Here is a 24362-nt window from a genome sequence, read left to right on the forward strand (position 1 = left end):
ACTCCTGAGATGACACAGCTTTTTAAAACAATGTATATCTGTATTTGACTGTATTTTAAAGCCAACATTTATTGTAAGGAAAATTAAATAAAGAAAAGGAGGCTCCTGAGCTTGCTCATAAACAGCCCTGGGGTGAGTGTGGGGACAGAGAATGTGGCCGGCCACATGTGCGTACAGACACAGCACCTGGGCGCCTCAGTCACCTGCTGTGCGTGTGGTGACCCCTTTAGTGCTCTCATTGCTGCCCTGGTGGAAGTTGGCTGCTCTGATTTTTGTCCCAGGCTTATGGAAGATGGGGATCCCTCACTCCCTACTGCCTGGTTCCTTTGTTCTGCAGCCAGAGCAGCTGAGTTATCCTCAAAAAAAAAAAAAAAGAAAAAAAAAGATGGAGAATGAATCCTACTAAGGATGTTCTCCCAAACCTTCTTCAATGATCACCAATCTTACATTTTCCCTTCATTTTTACTGAGCCCTTAAAGCAGTCCTCAGAGAGGTGGTGCCACAGACCTGCTCCTTTCCTATATTAGATATCTCCAACTCTCCTCCTTTGGCCCCTCTGCTCTCCGGATGACCTGTACACAGTGGGGTACATTCTTTTGTTTCTACCCAGATGTCCTGACACATCTCCTTCTCTCCGAGGAACATGCATTCCTTCTGCTCTATAAGACTGACCCCTCTTGTAGCACTCAGAACCTCATTCTTCCCACGTACTCTGGAACTTTTCTGACATGACCAGCCCACCCTTCTCCATTCTATAACCATGCCTCCTCTACTTCCTAGCGGGGATCGTCCATGGTTTAGATGAAATATGCTTCAAACTTCTCTAGGTACCTTCCAAAGCCTCCATACTTTGGTCCCATGTATCTACCACTACCTGTGAGTGCAAATATTTTATCCTTGTCATATCCACATGTCATGCTAACTCTATCTTTGCCCTGATCTGCATAAAAGGTAAGAAGAGTGAAGAGAGAGGGGACTGCTTCTCATTTACACTTCCTTTCTGCCAGGCATCGTACTAATGCTTTGTACACATCATCTCATCTGACCCTCATAACACATCTATGGATAGGGACTATTAATATCTTCATTTTATAGATGAGGAAACTGAGGCAGGGAGAGGTCAAGAAACTCATCAAAGTCATAAGCTAGAAAGTTCTCCAGCTGTGATTTAAACTTGTGCTTTTCTACTGTACCCTCTTGACACCAATATGAATTGTTGAGAGCATCAATGGCAAGTATTTGTCAGAAATATTTCCTCATGAAATATGTTTTTTAAAAGCATCATTCTTGTTTGAAGAATACTTTAAAAGGCATATGCAACAGTAAGATAGATTATTTAGCATACATTTTCTTTTGCCTATGCAAGTTTCAATTCCTTGGTTCTTATTCTCCAGACAATGAGCTCCTCTACTTTTCTCAGTCTACAGCTTCTCTCCAAGAAACTCTCCTGGCAACAGTGGGTGAACTGAAAGGGGAACTGGAATAAGATCATTTCACAATTAAATGGTCATCTTCCACATTAATCAGACTGGACAGAAAAGTGACTCAAAGATCATCACTGTCTATAATTATTCTGTATTGCTGTTGGCATAGGCTAGTGACTTCTAGCATATCCTACCTTAAAAGAAAAAGGAACCAATCAAAATCATTTAAAAATTTTTGATTAAAAAACTCACTGTTGGGGCTTCCCTGGTGGTCCAATGGCTAAGACTCTGTGCTCCCAATGCAGAGGGCCTGGGTTCGACCCCTGGTCAGGGAACTAGATCACATACGCTGCAACTAGAGTTTGCATGCCACAGCTAAAAGATCCTACATGCTGCAACTAAGACCTGGTGCAGCCAAATAAATAAACAATAAATAAATATTAAAAAATAAGTTATATGTCAATTAAAAACCCATTGTAAATTCAAGGTTATATTTTTATACTCTTAGAATCAATCAACAAACAAATATTTATAGAATATCTACTGTGTGATTTGAATTGGGCTGTGGTAGTACAGGATGTAGTAGTAAAGTTCTCAAGGAGTTTACATATGGATTAGAGTGATAAGATATAAGGCATATTGGATGATAGAGCCAACAGTGCAAGATAAAATATAGTTAATGCCTAACTTATGGGAATCAACTCTGAGCACAGAGGAATTCAGGGGAGATGGACATTAGAAGGGGCTTAATGCAGGCTTGAGGCATGGTAGAAATTTGGAGTGGTAAAGACAAAGGAAAGGAAGGTGTTAAAGACAGTGGGCACAACAAGGACAAACAAAGTATTATGGGGGCAGTGAAGAGACCAACTTCTCAAAATTTGTATAAGTGTTAGAGAACAAGGGGAAATAAAGTTGACAGGCAAAGAGCAGTCAAGGCAAAGAGACTAGATTTCATATCAAGAGGCATAGGATCAGGTAATAACAAGTGTTGATATGAATGAAGAGAAATTAGAATCTTCCATACACTACTGGTGGGGATGTAAAACGAAGCAGCTACTTTTGAAAATAGTCTGGCACTTTCTCAAAAAGTTAAACATAGAGTTTCCATACAACCCAGCAATTCCACTCTTACGTATATACCCAAGAAAAATGAAAACATAAGTCCACACAATAACCATACATGAATGTTCATAGCAGCAACATTCATAATAACTATAAAGTGGAAACAGCCTAAGGCCGATCAATTAGATGAATGGATAAATAAAATACAAGAGGATACTATTCAGCCATAAAAATAAATAAAGTACTGATAGATGCTACAACATGGATGAATCTAGAAAACGCTAAGTGAAAGAAGCCAGTTGCAAAAGACCACATATTTTGTGACTCCATTTATATGAATGTCCAGAAATGTCCAAATATACAGATACAGAAAGTAAATTTGCAGAAATTTAAGAATGGGGGGAATGAGGTGAGAGGGAGTGATAGCTAAAAGGTATGAGGTTTTTTTTTTTTAACTTTTTATTTTATATCAGAGTATAGTTGATTAACAGCATTGTGATAGTTTAAGGTATACAGCAAAGTGATTCAGTTATACAAAGGGAATGGAAAATGAGATTTCTTTTTGATACGGTGAAATGTTCTAAAATTGATTGCAGTTATGTCTGCACAACTCAGTGAATATACTAAAAACTGCTGACTTGTACATTTTAATAGGTGAACTGTATGGTGTATGAATTATATCTCAATAAAAGCTGTTTCAAAAAAGAAAGCAAGGAAAGAGATTTAAAATATACAAATATGACTTCGCTGGTGGATCTGACATTCAGCAGCAGGTAGAGACCTTCATACCAAGATGACCTTCAGGATACTTGGTGCTGCGAGTTTACTAAGGAGACCTGGTAACTAGCCACAGACAGGACATGAGATAAAGATAGGCAGAGGTAAGAATTAGTAGTGCAAACAGTTTATCCAGAAAAGAAAGCACCCTGGGACCTTTGTGGCTAGAAATTTATTTTGTTGTTGTTGTTTGGTTGCTAAGTTGTGTCTGACTCTTTGCAACCCCATGAACTATAGCCTGCCAGGGTCCTTTGTCCATGGAATTTTCTAGGCAAGAATACTAGAGTGGGTCGCCATTTCCTACTCCAAGAAATCTTCCTGACCCCAGCATAATAGAATAGATATTAATTCAATACTGCTAGGTTTGTCAAATGGTGCTCCAAATGAGGTTTTCACTGATCTGAGGATAGATGAGAAAAATAAGGCCAATGTGATATTAAAGAGTAAATAGGCAGGAGGACCATAAAAATTAGGTTTTTATAAGGCTTTTATGATTGGAACTTAAACCTATATATTAAAAAGCAAAATATTTAAAATTACACTGTGGGATTAAGGGCCAACACAATTTCTCCTTTTGAGGTATAAATGTAACCTAAGTTCTTGTTTCTCATTTAAAAAGATAAACAAACCTTCTGAAAGTGAAAGTGAAGTTGCCCAGTAGTGTCTAATTCTTTGTGACCCCATGGACTGTAGCCTACCACACTCCTCTTTTGTGCTCTTTTTAGAAAGTTGCAGTAAAATATTATATTTTGCATGTTATGTTCTTGGTTATAGGCAAATTTAATTCTCAGTAACCATTAAAAAATGGAATAAACTGACTATAAAACCCCTACCACTTTCTTGAGGAAAAAAGAAAGTTGGAATCACCATAGTGTAACAATGTTGGAGTGATAGCTGGGAGTTGCCTGAAGAGAAGGGTAAGTCCCAAACCACAGCTGTTCCATATAAGAATGATGAAGGGAGCAATCAACACCTAAAATGCAGGATAGAAGTCTCTTAATATAGTGAGTGCCAGAATCATTCACTTAGCTGCAATAAAGTAATTCAAAGTAATTACATAATGCATGATCCTTTCTTTTTTAATAAAAAGGCCAAATATATTAAAAAATAGTTCATTATGCATAGGCAGTATCTTAAGCACTGCATGCATATTGACTAATGTCATCTCATAACAAACTCGTAAGTTTCAGATAGAGGCTTCTATTTCTAAGGTGAGGAAAGTGAAGCACAGGCATATTAAGTGACTACTCAAGGCCATAAAGCTGTTAGATAGCAAATGGGATTTAAATCCAGTTAGTCTGGTGCTTGCACAGAGTCGGACATGACTGAAACGACTTAGCATGCATGCCTGCATTGGAGAAAGAAATGGCAACCCACTCCAGTATTCTTACCTGGAGAATCCCAGGGACAGAGGAGCCTGGTGGGCTGCCGTCTATGGGGTCACACAGAGTCGGACATGACTGAAGTGACTTAGCAGCAGCAGCAGTCCGGTGCTAGAGTCCGAACTCTCCAACATTACAATATATACTGCCTGTATAAGTGTGCTGTGTCCTATGCTAAGTTCCTCAGTTGTGTCTGACTCTTTGCGACACCATGGACTATAGCTCACTAGGCTCCTCTGTCCATGGAATTCTCCAGGCAAGATTACTGGAGTGGGTTGCCATGCCCTCCTCACCTATAGAGGTATAGGAGTCAGATTAAATGGCCTAGCTATTAGGTTGTCTATCTCTAGCTAAAACAGTTTGACTAATGTGAAATTTAGGTTGAGAAGATGGACATATTTTAAAACGGGATGGTAGAGACATGTATGATGCTTGTGGCAACACAAGAGGCAGTAACTGGAAGTGTTCCAAACTGAATGGCATTCAAATCTCTATGCATGACCTGCCCTCCCTTGGAGACTTTCTGTTTTTTTTCCCCTATTTAATCAGCTTTATTGACATTTGGCTTACATAGGATAAAATGCACCCATTTTAAGTGTATAGTTCTGAGTCTTGGCGAATGTGTATGCCTGTGTAACTACCACTACTGTCACCCCAAAAGGCTTTCCTGATGTTCAAGTCAATCCTCACCCCATTTGCAGCCCCGGGTCACTGCTGATTTGTTTTTTTTGTATCATTAGAGATAGAATATCACATAAGAGGTGTATTCTTTACCGTCTGAGCCACCAGGGAAGCCCTCAATACATCTTATCCATCCTTAAAGGTCCATTCAGATGATATCATTTACTTTCTCCTCACTTCAGATATCCTGACCTGCGCAGTACTGTAGTGTTTCATCCTCACAGCAGGTATATAAGTAAAATAACATAAGTGTTGCATTTTTGTAGTCAAAATTTGCACCTTGTCCATTAATAATCAATTATCAGTTTACTAAGTCATGTCTTCAAGTCATCTCTTTAGGCATCTTTAATATTTCTTCTGGTATATTGACTTGCCAGTTATGTACTCAAGCACCTGATTTTCTGGATCAAATCAATACCTTTCGTATCAGCAGAGGCAGGGATGGAAACCATTTCACCCTTAAAAGCAATGATAGGGAATCTTTAAAGTGATAATCACTGACTCACAAAAAGGCAACATAAGTTAAAAAATAATTTAGATATTTCCCCCAGAGAAAACACTCTTCTTTTAGAATTTTATTTTATTTTTTAATTTTTCTTTTCTTTTTGGCCAAGCCACGCAGCTTTGGGACTTTAGTTCTCTGACCAAGGATTGAACCCTAGCCCTCAGCAGTGAAAGTGTAGAGTCCTAACCACTGAACAGTTGGGGAATCCCCACACAGACACACTTTTTTTTTGGAGAATCTTAAAAGAAGGAACTAATAGTTCCATTAAAAAACAAAATACAAATTTTACTTGAGATTATAATTCTGTGTAATATGCTTCTAAATTATTTTATCTGGGGAGAAATATGAGAAAGAGGGCTTCCCTGATGGTTTAGCAGGTAAAGAATCTGTCTGCAATGCAGGAGACACAGGAGATACAGGTTCAATCCTTGGGTTGGAAGAAAAAGAAAAAAAAAAACTGAAAGAAAGACTTAAACATAGAAGATAATATACAGAGACTGACAGAGTCAAAAAGAAAACTAAACACCAAGAAAGGCATTTGAGAAGAGGGACCATGCATCACTTATTATGTATTATTATGTATCATCTATTGTGTGCATTATCATGTATTATCTATTATGTGGTAATATGTCCATCTTGTGGCCTTTTGGGGTATTTCCTCTAAAGGATTTTAAAGTCAAATTATTGCTCATTATAAGCATTAATGGGAATCACCTCTTGGTATGTACTCTAAGGGTCAATTGAATTAAGCCAAAGACTAGAAACTAGAATTTCCAGCATATACATATGACATAACTTCTTAGCACAGAGGGAAAACGGGATGGACTGCATGAAGCACTCCGTTCACAAAAATGAGGGACAGCTCACATAGGTAAGAAGAATCTATTGCTTCATGGCCACTTCCTGTGCTGAGTGTAAGGAAATCCAGGACCAATTCCTTTCTCTAACCTCAGTCATGTTTTCTTATTTCCCCTCTACTGTCTCTGGCTCTCACCTCAATTCATCCCCTCCCCATCAGACCCCAATGGTACCAGCAATTCCTAGAAAGATTAATTCCATTTGACTTCTGTTATCACCACCATTCTTTCATCACGCATACCTTTTTGGGGGCTGTGTTACTCGGCTTATGGGATCTTATTTCCCCAACCAGGAATTGAATCCAGGCCCCTACAGTGAAAGTATCCACTCCTCACCACTGGACCGCCAGGGAATTCCCACGCATGCCTATTTTTTGACTAGTAAGTGGCTGGTATAAGGTGGGAGAAAGCAGGAAGCATGCCTTGTGCACAATCATCCTGAAAGAAGGAAGCAGGTGGTTCCTTACCTATTTATTTACATGATGTTCCACTCAAATTTGATAATTAAATCAAATTTAATATGCTCATTCAATCAGAGTTTAGACTGTCCTGGGCATATGACCCAAGCTCATCCAATCAGAGTCTAGAATATCCTGACCAGAGTCATTGATTCAAGGCTGGGTTGTTGGGTTGAATAACTGTCTGCAAAGGACTCTCTCTATGTTGTGTTGTCAGGTCAAATCAACTAGATTGCTATTCATTCATTCATTTTTTTTCTACACATATTCAGGTGTCAGAGGTTCTGGACACAGTGCTGAACAATACAGATGCAGTTCCTGCTTTTATGAAGCTCAGAGGAGAGCAGAGGAGTCAGAGGGAAGAGAAAGCTGAGTGGTGAGAGGAGGCCTTGGGGGTGTCTGTGGAGGGAATTGTATGCTGTGTGCTCTTAAGTTACCTGTTAGTGTTACTTTAAAGGCATATGACTTGACTGATAAATTTTATGGGGAGAAAAGAAGAAGAAAAGAACAAAAGAAGAAAATTGTGATTGACCTTATTTAATCAGAAGTTTTGTTGACAAGAATCTATTTTGGTCAACTGAAGAACTGCAGAAAATTATATTGGGTCTATATAAATGGCAAAAGTGAAGAAAAAAGAAAAGTGAAAAAGAAAGAATGGTCAAAAAGTGTGTGTGTGTGGTGGTGAGGGGTATAATTAGAAAAGACTTCCAGGAGAAAGAGAATTTTGAAAAAAAGTTAAAAGTTCATGGTGGATAATGACAGAGGAGACAAAAATTGACAGCTCCTCAGGTACAAGTACTATGCCAAAAATTAGTAAGTGCTTTGTGGGGAGGTACGAGGCAGATTGGCTTAGAAGAGAATTGAGAGAAGGTGGGGGTGGAATTCCAGGATTAGACTGGATAGATTGTACAGGTGATATGTTTCCATGTAGGTGTTAATAATGAGAGTGAATAATTGTTGGTCCATCTGCTGATAGACTGAGACATGGCAAAGATCTTAAATTGCAGAACACCCACCCATCCACCCAACCACCTGGGTTCCTGAGGCTTAAAGGAGACTTTACAGCAAGCACACAGGACACTTTGGCCAATGTCCACATGTTGCTCCTCCCCAGAGCTCTGACCCTATTTTCCTGTCTCCTCTCCTGGACGAATTGTACCAGACCTTGTGTGAGCCAGGAGGACACATACTTATCTGTCCTATGGTCAGCTGAGGTGTCTATGTAGTGGCTACTCTTTATCTTGGCCACTTAGCTTTTCTTTCCTCCTCCTTTTGCTAATAGCATTCTGATTGCCCTTTGGGGATCCAGCTCTCCTCTTATGCTCAGTCTAAGTAGTTTGGGAGAACTCCACTCCTAACTTCATGGATGGACTTGTGATCTCAAGCTATCTAATCAATGTGGTTTCTGGGACTTTTCCAAGAAATCCTGGGAAGTACAGAGTCGGACATGACTGAAGCGACTTAGCAGCAGCAGCAGCAGCAGCAGAAGTAAGGATTTTTGAGCCTGAAGCTGCTGCAGAGGAGGAAAACTGCTAACCCCAAAGGATATGGAACAAAGAGATGAAGAGAGAGTCTAGTTTTACTTGGAGTCTTTCTGAGATCTTCAGTATTGTGAGATATTAATGCTTATGCTTTTGTTTAAGCCAATTGGTTTGAATTTTCCACTGCATGAAACTGAAAGTCCCACTCTTGACTATAGCTTAATTCTTGTTGTTGTTTTTTTTTCCTCACATGTCCATTTCAGCCTTGAACATCCAGATTTTACTTCCTTGTCTGGGAAAAGCGTCATTTAAGAGCAGACCTATTGAACTACCCGCTGGAAGCCTCTTTCCCCTTCAATCTCACCCTGGGATTTTTCTTTAGGGTTTTTTTTTTTCCCCATAGGCTTCTCAGGAAGGAAAGGAAGAAGGAGAGGGAGACATGAAAGGGAAGAGAGAGACACTAGTATTTACTAAAAGACCGTCTATTCTTCTTTCTTGAAAGTCCACTCCTTAGTATCATGGTTTCTGAAGTCTTATTGGTCTTTGACCGTCATTAGAGCTCCTTTTTCTTTGTCAGGCAGTATGTGGGGTGCAATGTGAGGAAGGAAACTTTCAGTCCCTCATAAAGATTAGAAACTTTAGCCAACAGTAATGTCTGAGTGAGACTTTTCATACACAAGAAGGGCTGAGAACCTGTAGGTCCTCCTGGCTCATTCTACCAGCCTAGACAGTCACTCCTCATTCTATGAGAATTGCTAAAGTGACTGACATAGGTAGGATGTACACCCTTTGTTTCTTGGCAACTTTTCCCAAGGGTTTGAGGTGGTTGGGTTCTTATGCAAAGCTACTTTCATTATCAACTTTTATGCAGTTTATTGATTAATTTGAGGCATGTTGGAATCCTGCTTAAAACAATCACCACCTGTTCAGAGTCTGAAAATTTACTAACTGCTTTCACAGAGATCATCTCATTTCCTTTTCCAAAAAACTTGGGTGGAAAGTAGGCTGGGTATTATGGTCATTTTACAGATGAAGAAACTGACTTAGAGTGGTGTCTTTCCTGAGATGATGCAGACAGTAAAAGGGGGAACCATAGCTGAAGCTGGAAGCTGAGTCATTCGATCCATATTCAGGGGTTCCACACTCTCCCCTCACTACCCTCTCATCATGAACTCTGATAGTTCAGTCTATCAGAGGAAAATACAAAGAGAGTGTAAAACACAGTCTGACTGAAAAATCAAAGTACATATGCAAGACATGAATGGCTTCGTGGGATATGTCAGGTCAGACTTTGATCTTCAGAAGCTCTATGAAATAAAAGAAGTTTATGTCTCTCCTGTGTATAATTCAAAAATACAAAACAAGTCTAAAGAGTTGGGGTTCCACTGAAGTTTGGATTATTTTTTATGATAACTACTTTAGGGCTTCTTTTTGAAATATCCAGCATCTTTTTAAGAAGAGTTTTTTGTTGTTGTTGTTGTTTTCTGTGCCCTTGATTTACTTGTGTCCTAAGCTTAGTTGACTTTTTTTGGGGTCCAACACATTATATTGTGAGTAATATAAAGGCAAAGAGGTGGCTAAACATAGTGACACTAATTTTATGGTTTTATGCCTCTTAGCATATGGGATATAATAGGTACTCAAAAAATATTTGTTGCCTACCAGGGAACAGTATCATTAATTTAAGCACTATAAAAACACTCCTCCCAATACTAAATCTGTCCTGGGATATTTAAAGATATTTAGGGACCATACTCCAGGTATTTTGAACCACTAGCCTAATGAATAGTTGAACTCAAGGCTTGAAACAGAGAATCAATTTAAATTATATCAGTTTTGCAGAAGTCAGTTGCTCAGACGTTTGAAAAGGCAATTTAACTCCAACGCTACATCTAGTGACCTCATTTAGGTATTGACTTTTTGAGGTAACCACTTTAATCTGTCTTGCTTGAATCAGTCCAACTCTGCTTATTACACAGTGAACTGCTATCTAAGAGAAGGAGGTACCTGCCAAGCTTCAACCTTCTTGATATCTGCACAGGAACCGTTGGTGAAGAGCCCTCTCCCAGGTATGCAGGTGTATATATCTTGTAGGGCATGAGCAATAGAGTAGACAGCTAAGTAGACATTGTAGGATATCCGTAAATGTGTATAATCCATGTAAGGGGTCTCAACACTGCTGATGTTCTCCTCCCCTGTACACAGAGGTCGGAAGGCAGTGGAACTATTGCTTATCCTGGCACCTCCTTCTTCGTGCCCTCTCAGGAAGGTGTCCACGGGTAACGGTCCTTTAGCACCCTCTTGCAGGTGGCAATTAAATGTTTCTTCCCAAAATTCCTTGGCAAAACCATTGTGGATAGACTTCCTGGGGTGGACTTTCTGCAGAAATTCCCGGAAGCCTGGGATCTGCCCAGCCTTCAAACCAAACCCAATGGTGCCTCCGACCACATGGAAATACTCAGGCATAGCAATCAGGGAAGAGCTGGCCCAGGCCTCACTGGCCAGCCAGATCCTGCCTGTGATATTGCGCCGGACGATCTCTTTGATGAGGGGTTCCAGGTCTGGGCCGCTGGAGAAGACGACGATGACTTTGGCGGTGGAATTCTGGATCACCTCCACCACCTGCTGGATCTCTTCCTCATCAGAGTATTGGGAGATGAGCTCGCTGAAGTCGATGCAGATGTCCCTCTCCTCAGCTTCCTCTCGGAATTTCTCGATCCCTGGCCGGCCATAGTCATCGTCAGCTGCAATTGTGCCCACCCAGTTCCAGCGGAAGTACTCGATGATGTCAGCCATGGCGGTGGCCTGGTGTTCATCATTGGGTATGGTGCGGAGGAAGGACTTGAATTGATTCTTGTTGCTGAGGAGTCTGCTGGAGGAGGCATAACTGACCTGGAGAGAATACAGATTGAATGAGTGAGGGAAGTGCCAGGTGGACCTCAGGGCTGTGTGGAGGAGGGTCTTTGAGCATTTATTGATCTAATACATCAGACACGCTGGCCATGCTGGCCACTGCAGACAGGATAAAAGAGTGAGGACAACCAAAATCTGTTCCTCTCCAGTGTGAGCACTCAAGCAACTGCCAGTCAATCAAGGAGCATTCTAATTCCTAGTAGGTGATCCTTCATTGCTCCTTTCAAAATGGGTCTGGGACTTCCCAGGTAGTCTAGTGGTTGGGAATTCACCTGCCAATGAAGGGGACACAGGTTCGATCCTTGGCTAGGGAAGATTCCACGTGCCCTGCCTGGGGCAACTAAGCCCCTGAGCCACAACTACTGAACTCGGGTTCTAGAGTTCTTGAAGATGCAACTACTGAAGGCTGTGCACCCAAGGGCAGATGTTCTGCAACAAGAGAAGCCACCATAATGAGAAAACCACACACTGCAACTAGAGAAAGCCTGTGTGCAGGAATAAAAACCCACCATAGACAAAAATAAATAAAAAAAAAAATGGATGTGGCTATAAAGTCAACTCAACAACCATAGGATCTACTTATCCTTTATGCACTGTTCCATAATTTCTCCTAACTTTCTCTGTGCTTCCTCATTGGTTACAATAGCTCCATGTACATATCTTCTGCCTGTGGGGTCCACACTCTCATTTGAATATTTTAGCTTCCCCTTTACTATAATGAACACTTTGTCCATGACTCACTTCTGGAAGGAGTCAGGTTCCCTTTGGATTATGAACCTAAGGCTCTTTAGAGGAGCCCCAGGGGTTCCCCTTTCTTATTCTGCCTAGTTTCTCTCTTCTAGTCTCCAGCTATTCCCTTTCTTTCTTCCCCTATCTTCCCACCTACTCTACCCTCGCAGTACTTTAGACAAAAGTACCCACAATTGCAGTCATTTCTAAGAACTGCTTATTATTTAGGCTCAATTAGCCATTTAGGTTTATTAGGCTCAATTCCCCTTCATCACAATACCAATGAGGCACATCATCAAATACAGTCAGAAAAACATCCTTTCCTGTTCTGGCTTCTCAGTGAGCTCAACCACCACTGAGAGCCCTTTCTTCTGTGGTTTCAGGTGGTGGTCGAGGCTGCTTGACGGACTTTTAAAAAAAATATTTATTTTATTTATTTATTTGGCTGTACTGGCACACAGGATCTTCAATCTTTAGTTCTGGCATGTGGGATCTAGTTCCCTGATCAGGGATCAAACCTGAGCCCCCTGCATTGGGAGCTTGGACTCTTAGCCACTGGGCCACCAGGGAGTTCCCTTGATAGGCTTTTGATGTGGGTCTCCAAAACTTGGAGAGGCTGAAAAACACCCTGGAGAAGCTGTCTTGATGTATTTCCACTTTCTAGGACATAGCCAGTTCTATATTTGAGCATGGGAGTGGGTCACCAATAATTGAAAGCCAAGATCTTTGGTGGTAAAAGATCTTTGCCTAAAGGGGTATCCAAATACCATGTAAAGCATTCATTAGTGCAGAGCTTCCAATTTCTTTTCACCTTATGGCAAACATAGAGGGTGGGGTGAATGGAGGAGACTGACTAGCTCTGACCACCCTAGACCCCACCCACCATCCCAGACCCAGAGAGGATCAGTGTCTTAGCTCATCTGCAGCACCCTTGGGTGTTTTGGCTCACCAGTTAGGAAGTTTCAAGTTACTGAACCATTTCATCTGAAGGACAAAGCATTTTTACACTAAATGGAACTTCTTCTCAGTGATGAGGGAATGATAAGAGCTTTGATTTTGGGAATTATAATGGGAAAATGACACTTTTTTCTTTCATTGAAATAAGCTCCTTGTTCTACTATGAGATCTCATCAGGCAGGTAGGTAGATTAATTGTTGAGATGTTATTGTTTTTAGAGAGCTCCATTTGTAGACTCAAGTGACAGAAAAGTCTATTCAGGCCTTTTGTAAATTCAGTCATTATTGTTTGCTTCTTGATCTTCTTTTGAAAAATGGGCCAAAAGGGTTTCAAAGATATAAAAATTACAAACAAACATATCCTTCATGGATATGTTTCTCTTAAAGAATGCATTTATAATATTTGTCTACTTTTAGAAAGGCAAACTATAAAAGTGGGGATAAATACCACTTCATTACCCACTTCTCCCCCAAAAAAAGCCCCTTAAAAACACACAAAACTTTTTTCTTGTAAGAGGGGAGAGTTTCATGAATGATTCAGAAAACTTCTAACCACAACTTTTTCCAGCCAGCCCACTTGTTCCAGCCACTTGGTGGCGTGAGTGGCATAAGAAATACAACCGGGGCCTCTGTCCTCACCTTGCAGGGCAGGGGTTCCTAGCTCTGCTGTGCGTTAAACTCCTCCAGGGAGCTTTCAGAACTTCTGATGCCCAGGTTGCATCTCATGTTAATTAAACAAGGATCTCTGGCGGGTGAGTCCTAGTCATTAGTATGTTTAAACCTCTTGAAGTGATTCCAACATGCAGCCATGACAGAGAACTGCTGCCACAGATATACTTACATTGGTTTGACTGATAATCATTATGGTTTCCTCAACACTTTTACAATTCAAGTTCAACTTAACTTGATCTTTCATCCAAACCACAATGAATTAAAACCCTCCCCTTCATGTTCTTTACCTGATGGCAGTTGCACCTTACATCTGTTGACCATGACAACTTGCTTTAACTGTGTTTTAAAGTACTACTGCACAATATGCCAAATATAAAGATGCATGTTTGCATCTTGCCCAACACATTTACTGTTATGGGCTTTGTTAGATCATTTTGGCACAAAGATTACAGAGCCAGGGCTTCCCCATGGGAAATACCTTTAATTCCCTGAAGTAAGGATTTGGGAAATGATGACAAGACTTTCTCAGTTGCCACGTATATAAAAAGGGATAATGGCTATCATCAAGGAAATGGAGACCTTCCAGCCTGGAAAAATGAATTAGCAAAGGTACTCTTGCAAATTTTAAATACTAGATGTTGAAGAAAATAATTTAAAGTGTGATTTATAATTACATTTAAAAATTGATATCAGATGCAACACAGTTGAGCTGATTCTCCCATCCACGGACATTTAGGTTGTTTCCAATTTTTCACTATAATAAAATGATGTCACAGACCTATAAATATTAACACGAAAAAAGGTTTGCTCTATAGACTTAATGGGAAAAAAATCAGGTCACAAAATGGCATTTAGAGTTTGCTGTCTTTTTTTTTTGGTGAAAAAAAAAACATGTAACTTTGAACAAATATTTATTAAAGCACTTATTTCAGTGAATTGTTAGTATCTGAAAATGCAGACACTTATTTCCCTATCTAGGCTGAGCTCTTGCACAGTAGACTCTGCTTATTCATATATACTCTACAAGTACTGGTTGAACAAAACAGGATATTTTCCAGTTCTAGAATGTGCAAGATAATGATTAAGTTCCGGTGAGAAAATATGCTCTACTTTCCTCTGAGCCAAACTTTCAACCAGAGGAGAGAGAGACAGAGACTTTTCAGGGAATAGGATTTAGGGCAGATATTTTGGGTTTGAAAGGTGGGATTTACAGCATTTGGTCTTACTCCTTTTAGGAAGGGCAGAAGAATGGCCATAAACACTGGAGTTAAAAAAAAAAATTTATGTTTGAAAGAATTTTGGAAGAATTGTGAAGGTCTAGTAGACGTTGATGACTTTGGGGTCTCAGAAATCCCCAGTGGTCATGATACAGATAATTAAAAGATCTTTGGTGCCAAAGTAAAACCAGAGAAGGGAAAATATAACAGCAAACTGTATGGACACTGCGTGTGGCATCCTCCGAGCCTGCTGCTCCTGATCCCTGCCCTCATTGCCCCATCTAAGGCAGCATGGGTACCTGGGGGATGTAGAAGAGCCCCAGCAGGTTGGCCACTGCCGTGGAGATGCCCGAGCCAGTAGCTCCCACCACTGCGATGGTAGAGGGGATGTGCTCTGAGCAGTTGCAGAACTCATCAAGGTTCAAAGAGTCGATTTTATTCTGGGCCACAAAACTCAGGGTGGCCTCCAAGGCTTTAGAGACGGTGTTACAGGTGTCGAATATCCTGTATCCCAGGGTCATGTTGGGAAGAAGAGCTGGACTGCTGTTTATTTCTTCTATGGCAAATATCATAGCTTGTAACCAGCGAAATCCGCGGAAATTATACCTGGAAGAAAGAAGAAATGGAAGAAAGCAAGAGGCTTTCTGGTCAACTTTTTTAGAGTACAGACCGGGCAAAGCTGGGTTTGAACCTGGTTCTGTTACTCTAATTTCATGACATTGCCTTTTCTGATACTCAAAGTCCTCTCTGTAAAACAGGGATAACACCTACCTCAGAGGGAGGCTGTGAATATGAGATAACTACACAAAATTCTCAGTGTGGTGCCTCACACAGAGTTAGGGACCAATAATAACAAGGATTGTGGTTAGTAACAGAATGAATCATTTTTTCTGCATCATCCAGTAAAGAATTTGAAGTAGCTGATATGAGGTATTTTAATAAAAGTAATACAGAGATTAAAAAAAAAAGGATCAGGGAAAATATAAATAGATTAGGATTTTAACACATAGGAACCTAAAACTAGTTTCAGATTTGCAGTCACAAATTTAAACTATGACATTTCTGGAGGTTGGAGGGGAAAGGGAAATGAGTGATCTCATCTTTATAAACAAACAAACAAATATTATGCATAGGAAGCTGCTCACAAACAGTGGTTACTTCTGGGTGGTAGAATGATGAGTTTTAACATTGTGTGCTTTTTCTGGTCTCTTTTATACTTTGTATTTTTAAAAATGGGCATGAATTGCTTTTCAAAGAATGTTATTTTAAATAAAAATCAAGCAAATGAACAAAGAGAAATAGGGTTCGTGACATAGCTTTCGCCCTCCCAGGACACAGCTCATAGTGAGAACTTGGTTAAGTATTCTAGATCTATATCAGTGCCCAGAGAAGAAAACCTAACAACTCTGAAGGTTCTCTCTTTGTATCGTGGGTTTCATGACTTGAACTCAGTGGCAGGGGGAGAGAAATATAAGCTGTTGTACTTCACTGTATCAGTTAGCTTCCCAAAGTTCCTGGTCTAACTTTTAATATGACATTTTCTCTTAGTAATATTTCTTCATATTTCCTTCATTTGTTTATTTTTAAACCTGAAAAGTTATGAAGACATATTATAGAATTTTTCATTGCACAAAACATCTATACTCCTATCTGTGTGTGTGTGTGCATGCGTTCTGTTGCTCAGCTGTGTGTGATTCTTTGCGACCCCATGGACTATAGCCTGCCAGGCTCCTCTGTCCATGGAATTTTCCAGGCAAGGATACTGGAGTGGGTTGCCATTTCCTTCTCCAATCTTTTTTTTTTTAAATACAATTAATATATACATATTAATTCAGGGCAAGCTCTTATGTGATCTCAGTATGTGGTACCTGCACAACTCTGTCCTGTAGGGTACAACAAAGAGGATATATGTCCTCATGGATTATGTGAAGGTTATAAGCAGCATCATCAAAACTCTACACTTAGCTTTTCTGCACTCATAAAAAAACGTGAGAATGTTATCTAATTTGTGAGCCCTCATTAGAACATGAGCAGAAAACCAGTTTTGCTGGAACAATTCTAGTTTTATTTTCATTTTCTAGCTATCAGAAAGACAAAGGAAAAGTGCTGGATCCCATCTGGAAGTTGTAAGTTTCAAGAGAAAGTGCTCTTCCCTCTCAGAAGATGGGTCAAGGTTTGAGGTGAGTAATGGTCTCTGATGTTCAGATTAAGGGTGGTGATTTACAGCCTACTGTCCTCTGCAGAAGTCAGATACTATTTGAAGGAATTGTGCCCTGTGTTAGATGCCATAAGAGGAGTCATGATAAATTAGGGAACATTAGACAGAGGGCATCCAGAGTGGTGAGGGTCTGAAAATCATGCCATGAAATAATTATTAAGAAAACCAAAACTATTAGGTCTGGAAAAGAAATGATTCAAGAGGGCATGTTAGCTGTCTTCTAATGGCTGAAGAGAGTCCATGAGGGAGTTAGATGGATTCTGTGTTACCAAGGGGATTTCAGCTTTCTATAAGACTTTCTAATAGAAGTGGTTTCAAATGCTATGGGCTGCATTTGAAGATACCTGGGTCATGCCAGTCACTGAAGCTTCTTTCAACTTTAAAATCCTTAAGCAAATCAGAGTGAGGCAGCCAACAGTCAACTATGACCATTTGGACACTTAAGGTCAATGGGAGGTTTTACTACTCAGGTTTGCAAAAATAGCTCAATAGCTACAATAAATTTCTTCCTAGGTACTTAATCTTCCATTAAGCAACACTGCCTCCAGGTGAACAATGACTATTCAGTTACCCAGTGACCGAGCACAGGCTCCAACAGCCAATGGGTTTTTCTATTTCATATCTTTGACATTTGATTTTTATTTTTTTTTCAGTGGGTTTTGTCATACATTGATATGAATCAGCCATAGAGTTACACGTATTCCCCATCCCAATCCCCTGTCCCACCTCCCTCTCCACCCGATTCCTCTGGGTCTTCCCAGTGCATCAGGCCCGAGCACTTGTCTCATGCATCCCACCTGGGCTGGTGATCTGTTTCACCATAGATAATATACATGCTGTTCTTTCGAAACATCCCACCCTCACCTTCTCCCACAGAGTTCAAAAGTCTGTTCTGTACTTCTGTGTCTCTTTTTCTGTTTTGCATATAGGTTTATCGTTACCATCTTTCTAAATTCCATATATATGTGTTAGTATGCTGCAATGTTCTTTATCTTTCTGGCTTACTTCACTCTAGAAAAATTTCTTTTAAAAAAATGAGGGGAGGGATAATAAGCATCAGCATGAAGACTAATCACCATTTTTGAAAAGAGAACCAACTTTGAAAAAATTATCTTGGGTTTGGTACAGCTTTTCTCTAACCACCCAGAGGAGAAGCAACTTCTGACTTTACCTGATACACTCCACAGACTCCGGCCTCGACTTTAGATCCTGATCTTTTGCTGCAACCCCAAAATGAATAGGAAAGAGACCCCCGAGGATAATGTCCCCTTTCTTTTGGGCTCGCTGGTCAGGCCCATAGGCGGAAGTGCACCAGGTAGAAAAAGCCAAGAGGATCCAACAGCAGCTATAAAGTGCCATAGTTCTGCTTTCTCTCCAGGGAGAGGGACACGAGTGCTGGTGGTCTGGGGGCTCCTGAGGACTTTCCCCCTTGGTGCGACTCACTCCCTGCAGTGGGGGCACATGTCTACAGATTTAATAGAATGGAACCGTGGTGTTTGAATTTCCACTTCTGCCTTCTCCATTGCAGACTAGTTAGGTGGGTGGCTCTTGAGTCTTCAGAAGTCACATCATGCAGAGACCGTGTGTAGTAGTACTTTCTAAAAAAAAGAGAGGCAAAATGAATTCAACTAAGCCTCAATCCCATGTTTGGATGACTGCAACAGAAGTGGCTCAGTATTTCCATTTAGAGAGGCAGGTGGAGAGTGCATAGCTTAGAGGCTCATGCTTATAGCAATTCATGTAAGATATAGAAAACTTCACTTGCCCATCAGAGCAGAACTGTGTTTAAAGAGGCCACTGATAAACTAAAGCTCCACTGATGTTGCCACTGAATTTTAATCTATTCATTCTTCTCTATGAATAATGATTAGAACTGGCCTAGTGGTATCTGTTCCTTGTATTATAACACTATTAATGCTCTTTTATTCAGCATATATGTTTTTATGGAAAATATAGAGTGGGTCATATTTAAGTTTAAATCTGACTATAAGTCAAACAAAACTGTCAGAGAAGGCCACTTATTTTTATTTATTATGGTAGCCTCCCATTTTGGGGTCTCTTCATCCCAGACCTATGGTTTCAGTTTGTAAAATGACACTCCATAAGCCTTTGAAGAGCAGTTCTTGTAAAGGATGCAGATAAATCAAGGGTCTGATTATGTTCTACCAGACTCTACAGCTGGATCTAGGGAATGGTCCTTCTGCCTTAGCACCATTTTCCTAGTAAGAGCTCTCTGCTTCTCACTTTACACTCTGTCTCACCCTTTCTGTGGGTCAACTTCCAATCACCAATTACATGTTGATTACACAGCCTCTCCTGAGGCTCAGGCCAGGCTCAGGTCCAAGCACTGGAACTGTCAACTGGGCATCTCCACCCCAATGTCCCACAGGTGCTTCCAACTTGACAGACTCTAAACTCACCTTCCTATCAACCTTGTTCCTCCTTCACTGTTATCTGGCTCAACAAATGACATGCTATCCACAAAGACACAAAATAAGCACTCCTCACTACCTCCTCCCTCTTCTTATGATTGTCCTTCACATTCAAATAGTTACCAAGTTCTATAGACTCTACTTCCCAAATGTCAGTGGAATGCACCTGCTGTTTCCTATTCCCAAGGCCATCTTAAGTCCACCAGCATTTCTTATCTGGATTTGTGCAGTTATTTCCTAACTGGTCTTTCTGTCTCCAGTTTTGTCCTTTTGAGTCCACCTTTGCAAGTCTTTGGATGCCATGGAACAAGTGGTTTGGAGCACAGGCTCTGGAGTTAAACCTGGCTTTCAATTATAGTTCCAACCATTTGACTTTGGAAAAGTTACTTAACCTCTGAACTCAATAAAATAATGCATGGAGAGCCATTAGCACAGTGTAACTAGCAAACTCACAGGAAACGCCAGCTGTAATGAATACCTTTCCAGTCTCACTCTTGCTAGTCTTCCCTTTGAACTCCACACTGCAGCCTCACTGAACTTCCATTACATCCTCAAGTACAGGCCTTTTAAAAAATCCTTAGACCGCACATATGCCATTCCCCTACCATGATCCCTCTGGCCTAAACTTTGTCTGGAAAACATCTCCTTGTCTTTCAGATTTCAGACATCCATAACTGAACTCCTGTGGGCCAGACACAGCCTTATACCAAGATTTCTGTCCAGCTTGGGAGTGGAGCACAGGTTGGATTTCTAGCCACACTAACCCCTCAGTTGTGCAGCGAGCAACTTAGAGGACTCTTCAAGAACTCTCAGATTAGGCAGGTCCACCTGTTACAGTTTTTTATATCTTGTATCTTGGAATTCCCGTCTTGGAAGACTGATCACACTTTGTTACAATTAGATGCATAAATGTCTGATTTCAGACTCCAAGCTCTTAACCATGGTTATATGCAGCCCCGACCCCTTAGGAGCCCACCTTCTTCTCCAGCAGTCACACTAGCAGAGGGTGTGCTGAGCCCCCATTGGAAGGAGCACCCCAGCAGATACTCAACATTCACAGAACTGTCTCCAATAACATCTGAACATCCATGACCGTCCTAGTTCTATGTCTCCAGTTCTGCTCTCAGACTTTTGGCTTCATTTCTTGTCCTTGGTCATATATTCATTCATACATTTAATAAGTACATGTGCTAAGGACTGGAAATATAAAGGTGCCACACACAAGGATGTTCTCTACCCTCAGGAGCTCCCCAACCAGTGGGCAGAATCTACCTCAACATTCAGAGGTAAACTACACACACACACACACACACACACACATAATAGTAACTTTGTTTCCAGTGATTACACTCAACTTTGCTCATCAGCACTTGGCACAAAGTCTGAAACAGGAATTGCTGAATGAATGTTTGTTGAATGAATGCATACACGGGACTTTGGAAGAAGACAGAAAGTAGCATCATGTCAGGTCCTTTAAACATCCAATGTATTTTAAACTTCACAATGGTAAAGAGGGCAATACCAACTCCACTTTCTAGATGGGGAAATGGATTACTCATGAGAGAAATTCTGGTGCTTGAATTAAGAATGACTCAAGAAATCAGAATTTTAAGAAATCCTATGTGGTGTACTTAATGAGGAAAAGGGACATTATAACTTGCTAGGGGAAGTCTCTGAGACCTGTTAGATTTTTCCTGTGAAAGATTAACTACCTGGAGAAGTTTATTAACTTCATTAGTACATTCAACAGAAAATTTATGGCAAGTAATAGATAAAGTAGAGATTTTGGGTCGATTTGCAGCAGTTAATTCCATGAGTCTAATGTGATTTCCAAACTACCCTTTTTAGTCTAATTACCAGGGTCTAATTGCTTTCAAAGCTGAGAATCATTTTATGTCCTTCTTCCCCCTTACCTCCCACATCCAAATATATTGTTCCATTGACTCTACCATCTCTTTCCACTCCGTTTTTCCTTCTCAATTCTTGTTGCCACTGCTTTAGACAGACTACCATTGCTCCACCACCCCCAACTTCTTTGTTGCAAAAGTTTTCTTTTCTTTCCACTTCATTCCCCCTAACCCCTACATATTGACAATCACAGAAGTATCAAGTGTGATTCTAGCACAGCAGATTAACTATTGGGTTCATCATTGTGACTTTAGCTTGTAATAATGAGAATACAAAAGTTCTGAATAATCGCTAACATTTCAGTTGTAGGATCTATGGTAGGGACTTTGAATTGTATCCCTCATATTATACTCTTTTTATGGCACAGTAAAATAGTTTTTACCTGGATAAGGTTGTTCAGAATAAAGACTACTTTCTCCATAATTATGCATGGTCATATAACTATATAATAATTATGAGTGGCCATATGACTACACTTTAGCCAATAGGATGTAAGCTGAAGTACCCTATGGCAGCTTCTAGGAAATTATGCTTAAGAAAGAGTTGTTGTTTGTTATTTGTTATTTCATCTTCCCCTTCCTCTGTTCTACTGCATGGAGGTGGATGTGACAGTTGGAGCCTATCTTGAACCATGAACCATATGCCAGGGAATGATGGTGCCATGACCTAAGGATTTCATGGAGCAGAATCTCAGGCTGTTCCTGAAATTTTACATGACAGAGAAAGAAAGCTTCTAGCTGGTTAAGCCACTATTGCACACACACACACACACACACACACATATATATATATATACACATACATATGAATGTATATAAATATATATAGGCAGCTATGTTAACAGTTGGTTTCCCTTGGTGGCTCAGTAGTAAAAGAATCTGCCTGCCAATGCAGGAGATGCAGGAGAGCCCAGTTTGATCCCTGGGTTGGGAAGATCCACTGGAGGAGGAAATGGCAACCCACTCCAGTATTCTGGCCCGGAAAATCCCATGGAAGAGGAACCTGGTGGGATACAGCCCACAGAGTTGCAAAGAGTTGGACACGACTGAGTGACTAAGCAGCACATGCATGATATTAACAGTATCTTATCCAAGAGTCACAAATAAAATCATTTGTTCTCCTAACTATAAGTTCATTTCACTTGAAGCATATATAATCATGTTTACCTCCTGCAAAAAGTATCTCAAACACAAGCTGAAGCTAGTATTTCTTCTTTATCTCAATGGCAGACAGAAGAAGAAATGACTCAGACTAGCTGGTTTTAATTTAGAAGGTCCTTGAAGTCATGAGTGTTTTAGTACTGACAGGTGATTGATTGATCACTGAGCTCCTCATCCAAGAGACTTGGGATGGGAGGTCAGAGCAGACTGGTCTATGGTTCCACAAGTTCATGAGCTTCTAAATTCATGCAATTATTTATTCACTCAAAAAACATTGATTGAGCTCCTCTATTTGCTAGACACTAGGGAGTGCAAGGTATTGAGGAAAGAAAGTTGAGATTGTTGTCTTCAAGGTGCTCAAGGTTTAAAAGGAGACAGGATGGTGTATTATAATTACAGTGATACAAATGCTAAGAAGAAGAATGAATTAAGCATTGAGAAAGTACAAAGGGAGGAGTGACATTCTTTCTGGTGACTGCCACGAGACAAAGTTAATTCATAGTGGGGGCTGGAAGCTTCAAGGGGTGGGGGGTGGGGGGCTGTCTCTTTTCCTCATTGTAAACAGCCACCAAGCACAGTGCCTGGAACTTAGTAGATGCTCCACAGATATTTGCCGAATGAATAAACGAAGCATAACCAGTTAAAACTAGGGACTGGCTGGGCAATTCTAGGATGGGACAGGGAAGGGGTCAACCCACAAGACTGAAAGTTCCCAAGGGAAGGGGCTTCAAGATCACAGTTGCATCCCCAGCATGGAACCAGGAAGCTGGTACTGAATGGGTGCTCAAAAAATACCTGTTGAACTTGCATTTGTCCAAAAAGTTGGATGGCTCATCCAAATTCCAGAGTCAAGGACAAATTAGCACAGGGCAGCGAGGCAAGGTTAGGGGGTCAACACAGAAACACTTCAATTTTCGTAAAAGAAATCTTGGCTCTTGCCCCATGGCTTTAACATTTTGAGAAATTCTGTAACTCTAGAGGAGAATGGTTTTGCCCACATTTCAATGAGAGAAAACCAAGGCACAGGCCTTCTGAACATAAAATCACTTAGTAAATGAGAAGCACAACAAGCTCAGAAACTATAATTTCTCAACTCCCAGCCTGTAGAAATAAAAATTCTAGGTTGCCTGGAAAAAAGGTGATTATGAAACCCAAATTGATTTCCAATAGAGATCACTTATCATTTTTCTTCCTAGGGCAAGTACACTGATTTGTCTCTGGTTTATTGTACTGTAATCTTTGCCCTCTTTCATCATTCTGATTTTGAAGAATACAAACAGTAAGGTGTGAAGCCACCACTGCAGAAAGATGAAACGTGTATGTTTTAATGAGGGTGAACAGGAGGGAAAAACCTGAGAAAATTCAACTGATAATCACAAATCCCCATCGAGCTGGCTCTGGTTACAGGTTTTTTACCTCTTGCTGAGGACACGTCCACAATGTGGGTTATTATAAGCACCTGATACACATTTGCCAAAGAATTAGGGACCTTTTATCTGTGATCACCAATGTGACTGACCTCAGTTCTGT

The 24362-nt window shown here is 40.5% G+C and overlaps 1 protein-coding gene across 4 annotated transcripts in view; it reads right to left on the bottom strand.

Moving 5' to 3' along the window:
* Positions 1 to 24362, bottom strand: part of CASR (calcium sensing receptor) — an 80766-nt gene that overhangs the window by 10944 nt on the left and 45460 nt on the right. For all 4 annotated transcript variants that reach the window (XM_043875401.1, XM_043875400.1, XM_043875399.1 and 1 more), the window contains exons 2-4: positions 18504 to 18930; positions 15414 to 15720; positions 10635 to 11519 (exon numbers count right to left, since the gene is read on the bottom strand). In XM_043875401.1, the coding sequence (XP_043731336.1) occupies positions 10635 to 11519; positions 15414 to 15720; positions 18504 to 18691 (1380 nt within the window). In that variant the 5' untranslated portion in view covers positions 18692 to 18930. The remainder of the gene's footprint in view (positions 1 to 10634; positions 11520 to 15413; positions 15721 to 18503; positions 18931 to 24362) is intronic.

This window comes from Cervus elaphus, chromosome 19, assembly GCF_910594005.1.
Source record: "Cervus elaphus chromosome 19, mCerEla1.1, whole genome shotgun sequence".
NCBI lineage: Eukaryota > Metazoa > Chordata > Mammalia > Artiodactyla > Cervidae > Cervus > Cervus elaphus.